The 10972-nt window shown below is 43.1% G+C and overlaps 1 protein-coding gene across 3 annotated transcripts in view; it reads right to left on the bottom strand.

Moving 5' to 3' along the window:
* The window catches only part of EFNA5 (ephrin A5), a gene marked incomplete at its 5' end in the record, with an annotated part of 275191 nt that overhangs the window by 79579 nt on the left and 184640 nt on the right, over positions 1-10972 (bottom strand). Inside the window, one exon of one of the 3 annotated variants that reach the window (XM_080803663.1) lies at positions 3369-3512. The exons of the other annotated variants lie outside the window; for them this stretch is intronic. Within the exon in view, the coding sequence (XP_080659789.1) occupies positions 3369-3379 (11 nt within the window). Of the gene's footprint in view, positions 1-3368; positions 3513-10972 lie in introns of those variants that run through there. 3 annotated transcript variants of the gene reach the window in all.

Here is a 10972-nt window from a genome sequence, read left to right as displayed (position 1 = left end):
TGGGGGAAATTAAGCAAATTCAGCAATAACTTGATTAACATATTTAGTCACGTTGGTTCATAAAAAAAATCAATTATTTAATATAGGCATTAAGTTAAAAAAAAATTTTTTTTAAAGCATCTGTAATTTATTCACTTGGCCCTAGGGATATCTTTGGAATCAAAGACAGCTTAACCGAGTTCTGAAGTTCTCACCAAATACTTGTACATGTTTTCAAAGGGCCTTGAAAGCAGTTAGACACTTTCTGCTTCAGGCTACACATTAACTAAATTCCAATGTGCCCCGCACAGAGCAACCTCTTGATCAATTATTTCCTGCAACTCTTCAGAATGTTCTTTCTGCGGAGTGTGTGGTTAGGCCCTGGGATCTGTATAGAGATCCTGACCATGCCAGGACACACACACATACACACACCCGCGCACTTACAGGCACTCAGAAGCTCCTCGGTCCTAGGACAGACACATGCAGGTGTTATCCTCACAGCAAAGGGTGAACAGTGAGATAGGGAGGGCAGAGTGTGGGAGGGGTTTGCGCAAAGGAAATACCAGAGAGGGAGAAAGACAAGGACAGTGGAAAGTGGGGAAAAAAGAAAAAGAAGAGCACCTTCCGTCTCTATCAACAGTTTCTGGATCGGGATCATTATTTTTTGTTGAGAAATCAAGTGAACAAACGGGACAAATGCTATCCCGAGGACATGTTATCACCATTTCAGAGAGAAACTCTGTCCCACAACATACACGCACAATGCAAGAAGCCCCACACTCAGGGCCCCCAAGTGCGCACTATGAACCAGAACTAGAGCCTCACACACAGCTAATATGTTCTTGAGTCACTAATTTAAGTGACTTAGTGAGTTTAAGTCACTAATTCAATGGAAACACCATCCCTTACCCATCTGTGCAACAGTCAAAAAGCAAAGATGACACCTGGCAAAGCATAAAGTTGTGTCCTGCTGGGAGGGACAGAATTACCCCAAATGGCAGCTTCCTATCACTGAGAAGCTTGGCCACCTGTCCAATAAGCAACCGAGTTTGTGTCCCTCTTCCCCCTGCTCCCAAGCCCATTGTCTGAATGGTTCATGCCTTCTTTGCACTAAGATTCGAAAGGTTCACGAACGTGAAGTTCGTTCATGGGCAGAAAGTCAAAACCCGTGCAAAGGCCTGTACTGGAGAGAAAACAGAGCCGGCTGTGAGGCAGTGGGGTCGGATTCCAGTCCCTGTTCTGTCAGTGATTTCCAGTGTGACCTTGCCCATGACCTACACTGTCCAGGGCTCCCTTTCCTTATCTGTGAAGAGAGGGTGCTGAAATGAGATGGGGGAGGGGGCAGTTGAGGGGTTCTAGTCCTATTATTTTCTAATTCTAACGGAACATACTTTTTATTTTGCTCCAAATAAAACCATAATCTTTCTCAAATGAGTCTGAGAAAGTTTAGTTGGTCATTGCTCTAGTAAATATATCACTTAATGAAAAAGCCTGTCATATCACTTAATGAAAAAGCAGATTACAAAAATAAAGTAATTTTGGTCATGTTAGCATACACACACACACACACACACATATATATATCTTAAGCCCTAGCTAAGAAAATCAATACCCTGGATGGTAATATTGGGAATAAAGTTTATTTTTATCAGCATATTTTAAAAATGTATATATATATGTGTGTGTGTGTGTGTGTGTGTGTGTGTATATATGTTTTTAAAGATTTTATTTATTTATTTAACAGACAGAGATCACAAGTAGGCAGAGAGGCAGGCAGAGAGAGAGGGGGAAGCAGGTTCCCTGCTGAGCAGAGAGGCCGACGCGGGACTCGATCCCAGGACCCTCAAATCGTGTCCTGAGCTGAAGGCAGAGGCGTAACCCAGGGAGCCGCCCAGGTGCCCCTAAAAATGCATATTTCTAATTTTCTTCAATGATAGTACATTTCTCTTATAATTAGAAAAATGTTAGAATTAAATAGCTAAGTTACCATGCCTACCTATTTTTAGTATATCTTCCAAGATTTTCCCAACACACATCTGTGACAGACAGGCCATGGATGTATGAGTGTGTATAATAAAGCACTGAGATTCAGTGAGGGGAACTGTGACACTTCGGAAAAAATACAAGTGACTTAAACATTTTAGAGAACAAATAAAAATTAAAACCTGGGAGAGGGCTTAGAAGAATTTGGATAATCAACAGAGTGATAAACTCAGGATACAAAAAAAAAAAAAAATTAAAAGCATTGCCTGAATTAATTTGGGGAAGCTCCAGCTCTAAGAATTCTCTTTTAATCAACTTACAATTCATTAAGATTGGGCTTTTCTAGATCCTTTCACATGCTCCTGTATCTTTTCTTTCCATAAAATCGACACCACTTTGCTTCCTGTGAGGATGAGCAGGATTTGCTGATGCTGACTTGAAAGGCATGAGGCCACCCCTGGCCACCTGTAGAGAAGCCCCAAACTGTGAGCAGGCTGCAGGTACCACCAACCCCCTCCTACCTGGTCAAGGTTAACTCTGTAGTACAGCAGCAAGGGCAATGGGTTGAAAGCATTAAGCAAATAATTTTAAAGCTCAGGAGAACCTCGAGGAAGTTGCAATGACCATCTCTGAACCAGATGCAATGATTACAGAGAGCGGACGATAGGAACTCCATCATGTTGCAATCGGAGGCAGGGCCTAACTCAGGCACACCTGCCCTGACCTTCTCACCCTTGGAGACTCTGGCCGGCTTCAGTTCAGCCCCAGGGCCAGCTTACCAGCGCCTTCGAAAGCCAAGAAGAGTCTCGGTCCACTCCATTGTCCTTTGGGGACGTGTCTCAGCCTGTCCCTACACTCTTCAGCTCTGCCACCACTCGGGCCCCAGGATGCCTTCCACTGAAGATGGAGTGGGAGGCGGGCTGCCTCCCTCTCAGAAAAGACTAGATCAAGTCTGTGCTCTGGCAAAGGTGGGGGTAAAAACATGGAGGTGAGGTCGCTTCAAAATCTATTGTCTGCACGTCCTCAGGGGACGAGAGGGAGACATTCAGCACATAATTTTCCAGAGAAACAAAGCATCACAGGGGATTCTGGGCCCAGATGCTCTCCTTCCCTGCCGCAACTCCTTTCTCTGGGGTGCTAAACAGTTTCATTTCCTGCCTGAGCTTTCTACAGTGAACTCGAATAACTCAGCCCTCTGCCATCCTGACAGTTTAGTTAAACCCACAGAGCAGAATGTTACAAATAGAATCCCAGGCAAGAGGGGAGTTGCCCATAGGCTCAAATTAACTACCAGTCCCCAAGTAGCTAACCTTCACTTATCACACAGAAAGAACTCTGAAGCAAAACCAAATCCATGAGCAAAATTCATCATGCTAGGAAAGAGAAGAGGAAAAAATAAACACCTCAAGTCCATAGCTGCTGTTTCCAACTCTCCCTCCTGACTCCAGTCCTGACAGAGACTGTGTTCAAAGCCGTCCTCAAAGCCGTCCCTCTGCCTGGAGAGGTAAATCTGTTTTTAATGCAAAACTTCTTTCTCTCTCTCTCTCTCTCTCTCTCCCTCTCTCTTTTTTTTTTTTTTTTTTTTTTGTCCTTGAGACCAGCTCTGAGCTCACTGAGGAAGCAAGGCCTAAGGGTTTACACCTGTGACCCAAACTTTCCATTCTGTGTGAGATTTTCTTTCTTTTTTTTTTTTTTTAAAGAAAAACAGTTCAAGACAAGTTTCTGAACCACTACTTTTCCTTAGGCCAATGGTTACCAACAGCGACAGCAAAGCTTTTTTTTTTTTCCTTTTTCCCAAATGTGACCTAAATTATGACTTAAAATACACCAGACTTCACCTTCACTTCCTTCCAAGTCCCTCCAAAGGCCATCTCTTCTTGCATATCTGGAAGGAGTGAACAGTTAAGCCTCTAGAAATAACGGTTGACAGTTACCTAAAATCACAACTCAAAGTCATTTCCTTCTGTTTCTTAGATCTTGCTCTGTCACAACATGTGTAGAATACTAGGAGAACTGATATGGCCAGGGGTGCCTGGGTGGCTCGGTTGGTTAAGCGTCCAACTCTTGATTTTGGCTCGGGTCATAATTCCAGGGTTGTGGGATGGAGTCCTGCACCAGGCTCTGCACTGGGCATGGAGCTTTGCTTGGGATTCTCTCTCTCTCCCTCCCCACCACCCTACCTCTCTATCTTCATTAAAAAATAATAATAATAAAGAATTGATATGGCCAGATGAATACTAAAAGTGAGTCATGGATGACTCCTACTAAACTAGAACACCAAGGTCCTCTTTTATTCCAAAGATACCACATAAAGATGTGGCTTTCCATCAGAAAGTGTGAGCCAGTATGGTAGTGAAGCCAGGATGGTGTTCATGAAATTATGGTAATTAGCTTATGAGAAGTTAAGCCCAACACAAATGAAAATCAAATGAATAGGTAGCTAAATAATTACCAGGGATTTTATTCCCAAGCGAATCCATCATAGTGGCATAAAAAATGTAATGAACGGTAATAAAGATCCTCTTCTTTCCATCTCTGGCTGTTCCAGTTTGTTTGCACAAATGTTCCCTCATTTTAAATGTATTTTCATTGTGTCCATTAGTACATTGGGGAAAAGTGGGGGGGAGGGTACTCCCAAAGCTATATACACAATCTCAGCCAAACAGAGCCCAAGATCGTCACAAAAAACCCCACAAAATATGTGAAAGTGGAATGAGCCAGGTTTCATGACTGCTGGTGTCAGACGGTGCTGTGTGCCCCTCAACCACCACCCTGCCTTCCTCCCAAGTACCCCCAGCAACGCTGGAAGGAAGGACTGTTCCCCCACTGTCGTCTCCAGCTTCCCTGACAAAGTCTGGAGTGCTAGGAGGCTAACTCACACCGAGTCACCAGCTTCTACGTGCAGGACAGGGTTTCAACCCCAGGTATTTCTGACTCCAAAGCACTTTTCGTGGCACGACAGCGCCTGAGGTATTTTGAGACGCCTCCCTTTGCTACAAGAGTTCATCCTTGCACTACCCATGTTTCACTAGGACACCAAAATTCCACTGTGGATTCGGAGACAATGAACAGCTCATAAATTGTGTTAAGCCACGGTCTGTGTCAAAGGAGCAGGTATTAAATGCTGAGTCACTGCTATGCTTTGCAGAGATAATACTTTATCCTCCCTGTCCACATATTCTAGCCAGTCAGCTAGGCTTGGAGAAAAATAACTCAAGCGGAGCTGGGCATCAAAGCCAAAGCGATAGAAACCGTTTCTCTGTCCCAAAATCCTTTCCCGCCTCCCACAGCAAGCCTCGGTGTCTGCCTATTTTCATGAATCATACACAGGAACACAGCTGATGTCACTGGGCCTAATTTGGGTGAATGGAATGCTACCCTTCCCAGCTGTGTTGCATCAGGAATATTCTTGCAAAATCAACGAAGAAAAACTTGCTTTGTGATACTCGCCTTTCCTAGTTTCTGTCACCGTCAGCGAAGTTAGGTCTCCGGCTCATATATACCACTCCTGGGGTGTCTCCTAGAGGAGACAAGGCAAGCTCACAACCGACTACAGTGCAGATCCATGTGGTTCTGCAAGCAAGAGGGGCAGGGCCATCGACATCTGGGGGCAGACTATTAGGGAAGGAGCAGAGATGTTGGCCCTTGAGGCTTGTAAAAGTGTGGCAGTCGGAGTTGGGGGAAACAGACAAGACTTTCCCAGGCCGAGAAAGACACCTAAGAAGAAATTACAGCCCTACATTCATTGTGAAGGGTGTATGTCTGTCTCCAGTCTTTCTTTTATTCTTGTACGGCCCGGATCTCTAGCCTGCGTCCTTCTTTGGTGGAGCCTTAGTCTTAATAAGGAAAACCAATCTTTAGAAGACTACTAAGAGGTTACAGAGCAATTTACATTTAAATAGGTAATTACTGAACAAAATCGAAATATAAATCTAAAGGAATGATGATAACGGTGGAATCTGAGACAACAGGACAAGTGAGGGGCCCTCTCAGCATCCATCAAATCTGATCACTCAAGGCAGTAGTTTCAAAGTGAATCATCTAGACCTCTCACAGTATTACGAGAACTACAGGTGATACATAGATATAGCCTTACCAAACAATGAATCATGGAATAAGAAAATGATTCCCGTATGAACCCTCTTTCAAAGTAGTCAAGGAGAAAAATCTCAGGATGGTGCTAACAGACCTTTAACAACTCTCTCACACTGGCTAATCCCTACTTTTGACAAAGAGAAAACAGGCCTGAGGAGTAGAGTTTTGTCTATTATGGCAAGTAATATCATCCATGGAAAAGGGATGTTTAGGATACACAATTTCCACAGAAAGCTATCAGGTAAAAAAAGATCAGGGTATATTTAACAATATATATTAAGTAAATCCTGGCAATACATGTGCATAACAAATGTTCTGAAGGTAGTGCAAGGATGACCATAGTTGGGGAAACCCTGACTCATAGTCTGTTCCTAAGGCGGCTTTATCTCTTGGCTTTACTGACCCGGAAGTAAAACCCAAGAGTGAGAACCAGTAAGAAAAGCCAGGACTGAGCATTAATGGCAGTGGGACCCGGAGGCAGGGTCTGGAGATGCCATCACGTTCGTTGGCTTTCCCAGGCAGAGGCAGGGAAGAGAGCTCTGACTCACTGTCCAAAGTCCTTTTCTTTGCACGGCAGACCAAAAATAATCAGAAAAGTAACTAACCTATGTATGCATGCATACATCCTGACGTCAACCTCAGGCTTTCGGTTTTTTTGCGGTAAATTCATAATCATGTTATAGTCACAGGAATGAAACATTTAAATCCAGATTTTGAAATGCAACAAGGCATTTTGTTCCTTTTGTGACCTATTTATGCTTCATTTAATGCTCAACACCACTGACATCTTTGTAGAACTGATTACACACAAAGCCATATAACTTTCTTTTTTAAAAGCAGCGTTATATAAAATGTGTTTTAAAACATGTGTAAAGAAATGCGAAATCACAATTTTTTAAAAGGGAAGAAATCTTGACTGTCCTTTGTTTTGTCAGAAAGAAAGTTTATCACCCAATAAAAAAGAAATTATACTTACAGCTTTAAATGGGCTAGGCACACATTGTCAAAATGCACATATTTTGTTGAAAACAGTCTCCCTTAGGCAGGAAAAACAAAATTGCTTTTAATGACAGAACTTTTTAGATTGTACTTGGGAGGGAAGGGTGTTTATGAGAAATAAAGCTAATGAGTCACAGAGCAAAGCAAAAATGCATGGAGTCATTCCTCACTTGTCAGGGCATAACTTGATAAGAAATCAAGCCCTGCCAAGAGGAACGGGTAAAGGTCCATTCCGTCCTGTACCCCTGCCAGGTGACCTCCCTTAGAATGTGCTTTTGAAATCTTCCAGGTCTAAACAATCCCACCTGTAGAAATTAAGGAATGCGCCCCAAGGTGTGTGCTCAAACCTCACCAGTTTTGGTATTCCACCAGCTTTAATGGTTCTTTTGGTTGAAATATACATTAAAGCTTCTGAAACTGAAATCTTCATTAATCCGCCGTATTTCGACATACATTCGTAGCCTACATTGGATACAGTAATACTGAATTGAAAAGTCAAAAAAAAAAAAAATTAGGTCAAACAGGCTATTTGCCATCGTACAAGCACTAGGAAATATAGCTACTTAACTAAACGACATTTCTTTTTAAAGGAACAAGCCTGGGGCACCTGGGTGGCTCAGTGGGTTAAGCCTCTGCCTTCGGCTCAGGTCATGATCTCAGGGTCCTGGGACCAAGCCCTGCATGGGGCTCTCTGCTCAGCGGGGAGCCTGCTTCCCCTTCTCTCTCTGCCTGCCTCTCTGCCTACTTGTGATCTCTGTCAAATAAATAAATAAAATCTTAAAAAAAAAAAAAAAGGAACAAGCCTGTAATGTTGTCAAACCAGTTCCTGTCTTGGTAAGAGTACAAAATTTAATTACTTGGGGGGGGGGCGGTTTGAAGAGAATCAGGCTTCCAGGAACGCTGGGTGAAACTCAAACTGCACTCACTGTGCTCAGCAGGACCCACTACACGATTTGTGGGTCCCAGTACAAAATGAAACACGGGACCCCTTGTCCCAAAATTATGAAGAATTTTAAGAGGGCAGCAGTGTAACATGATGTCAAGCACCAGGCCCTGTGGGACTCTGCAGGTCCAACACCCAGGCAACCCAGGATTTCTCCTTCCAGACCCTAAAAAAGTTCTTTCCAAACCAGAGTCAGAGAGGTGCCCATTCTACGTTCAAATGAAAACACACCATCCAACGCCCCAAACGGTAGTTAACGGATTCGAAGATTGACATAATTCTGGTATTTCCTCTTTCTCTCAGTTTTTCTCTCCCCCCCGCCTTCGAGCCTGAATAAAGACTTCTCAAAATATTTCCGTTTCCTGCTGCGGAGCGAAGCCAGGGAATCGCGTGGCTGTGAACAACAGGCAGTTCAGTGTATTGTAAAAGAAGATGTTAACAATCATCTGAAAGTCAAGGCCTGCAGCCCACCACTGTCTGGATGACCTTGTCACAGTGGCGTCTTTCTTTTCTTGTTAATGTGTCTTTCAACACTCAAACAGGATGTCAGCTATGAGAGAGAGCGACTGCCCTTTTCCTCCCACGGACCCCAGAGTCATTTCCATGCCACACAAGAATCCCCGGTACGTTCCAGGGATCGACTATGCATTGCCGCTTACCCTCCAAAAGCGGCAGATGCATAATACCTTAAAAGCAAACCAACGCAGGCACAAGCAGACCCCAGAAAGAGAAGTCATTCTACAAATCCTGCCTCCGAATTCTAGCATCTTTTCTTGTTTCTCCATTTAGAAGCTTCAAATTATCCTCTCGGAGTTTAACAACTCTTTCTGGCAATGAAATATGAAGAGGTGATGATTTCCTCCAAATTAGGAGGACATTAACAATTAAGTGTTAATGCGAACACCGTTAACAGTAATGCAATTATAACTGTATTCCACAAAGGGCAATAGGAAATAATTACTCTGATTCTCAAGTGATAGTTCTAGGAGAATGAGATTCTCAGTCTAAAATTCATTAGGAGGGGCTCTGAAACTCAGAAGCGCACCTCCAGCTGGAGGAGCCTCTCCTTCCCGATAAGTATAACCCCATCGGTGCCAATGCAAGCTGTCGCTGTCTCTCTCTGTCTCTCTCTCTCTCTCTGGCCGTCTGCTTTTGTTCTTGAAAAAAAATGGCTGTGGCAGGGGACCTGGGACCACTAACTTGCTGCTCCTGGGGCTGCCCCACAGTCCCGGACAAGGCTTATCTGAATAGCCAGAGATGCCCTTTGAAGCTTCCCAGCTGGACCCAAAGCAAATGACACCCAATCTTGGTTGTATGGCTTCTAAGGAGATGAAGTGTATCCCAGGAAATGACTAATCTCCAATTACCATATGCATGTCAGCATGGAGACTTGACCAGAGAGAGTGATATAATAGCAGATAAACCATTAATGCCTGTCTCAGTCCTATTTGATTAAAATTGGAGAACTAAACAGAGAAGCTGATAGAATCAGTCAATTGCTAATGTTTTCTCCTAATGATGCATAGACGGAAGTTTAAAATGTGCCTCTCAATTCCGTAACAAACTTCGATTGTAGGAGTCCTTGCTTCAACAATCCATAAATCCTTCTCCCCATTCATCAAAGATTAACATTCCTAGTAATGGATAAAATGTATTTTTTGAAATTTCACTTTTCTATTCCCTACTTTCTGATGGGCTTGTCCACAAGAAGAATGACAAAATGAAATCAGGGGAAAGAGGTCTTATTTACTTATTTATTGGTCTCTTTCCTTCAACACAAGCTCATCTGTCAACAAATCCTGAAGATTTACTCCCTCACTGTCTTGCTCAGAGCTATCAGAGTCCATTCTAACACGGAAGGTTCACATAGGCCTTGCTGTCACGTGCGTGGACAGTGCTCTCGCCTCCCAGCCAGCTCCCTGTTCCTTCTCTGTCCTCATCTCCCAGTTCTCATCTCCCAGTTCATCAGGACTTCCCAGATGGAGAACCCCAACAACTCCCCATTCTGGAAAAGCCACTCTAACCCCTGCTTGGTCCTTCATAGTCTCCATGTGTGAGCACCTTTCCAACCTCAACTCCCAGGACTCCTTGTCTTCCTGGTCTTCTTGCCTGACCTGCTGACTCCCACCTTCAGGCCTCTGTTGATTCTTCCTTTACCTCCAATTCCCTCATTGTTCCCCTGGGCTTTTTTCAGTGGCTAAGCTCCTCTATAAAGCTTTCACCACCTTCAGAGTCCACAAAGAACTCTTCCTTTTCTGAGAGCCAACAGGACTGAGAACATTATTACACGGGAAACATGTATTTATAGAGATTATCTTTTCTAAATCCGGGGCATGGTCCCAACTACACTTCACATTTCTTGGCATCGATAAGGATCATGTCTCCATCTTCTCTTTATACTTCATTTTAGGCTATGTAGTCTACAAGTTCATGCTGGTCACTGAGGACAGAAATTGCAGTCCTCCAAACTGAACAATTCAACCTGGAAAACTGATAATGAACCACTTCTACTATTAGTCCACTTGCAAATTATTGGTAAGGCGAGGCGGTGTCTCTTAGTGGTGCCAGACCATGAAGGGTCATGAATCAGGACAGCACGCCTTCTATTAAAAGGTGCTGAAAAGATGTACTTAGTGAGTTTCAATGTAAATAGTAACCAGTGAAAACAGAATTCAAAAAACCAAAGAATTCAGTATTTTCCTTCACAGCTTCTCATTATATCTATGGGGAATAATGAAGTCATTAATATTACATGAAAAGTCATTTTTATATATAGAAGATCGCTCTATTGTTTCAACATTTAATAAGTGACTTCTTTGTCAGGGTATTTTAGAAGTAACTGCTATAAGATATCCTTGCAGAAAGTCAAAATAAATAGCCCTAACTATGGGTTTATAAACAAAAGTTCTAGAAACTGTACAAAAAGCTATAGCTATTCACAGAAAACACACATACACATGACAAAACCAT

Source organism: Martes martes, assembly GCF_963455335.1.
Source record: "Martes martes genome assembly, chromosome: 5".
NCBI lineage: Eukaryota > Metazoa > Chordata > Mammalia > Carnivora > Mustelidae > Martes > Martes martes.
Note: the sequence above shows the minus strand (reverse complement) of the source record. Positions and strands in the feature narration are given on the sequence as shown.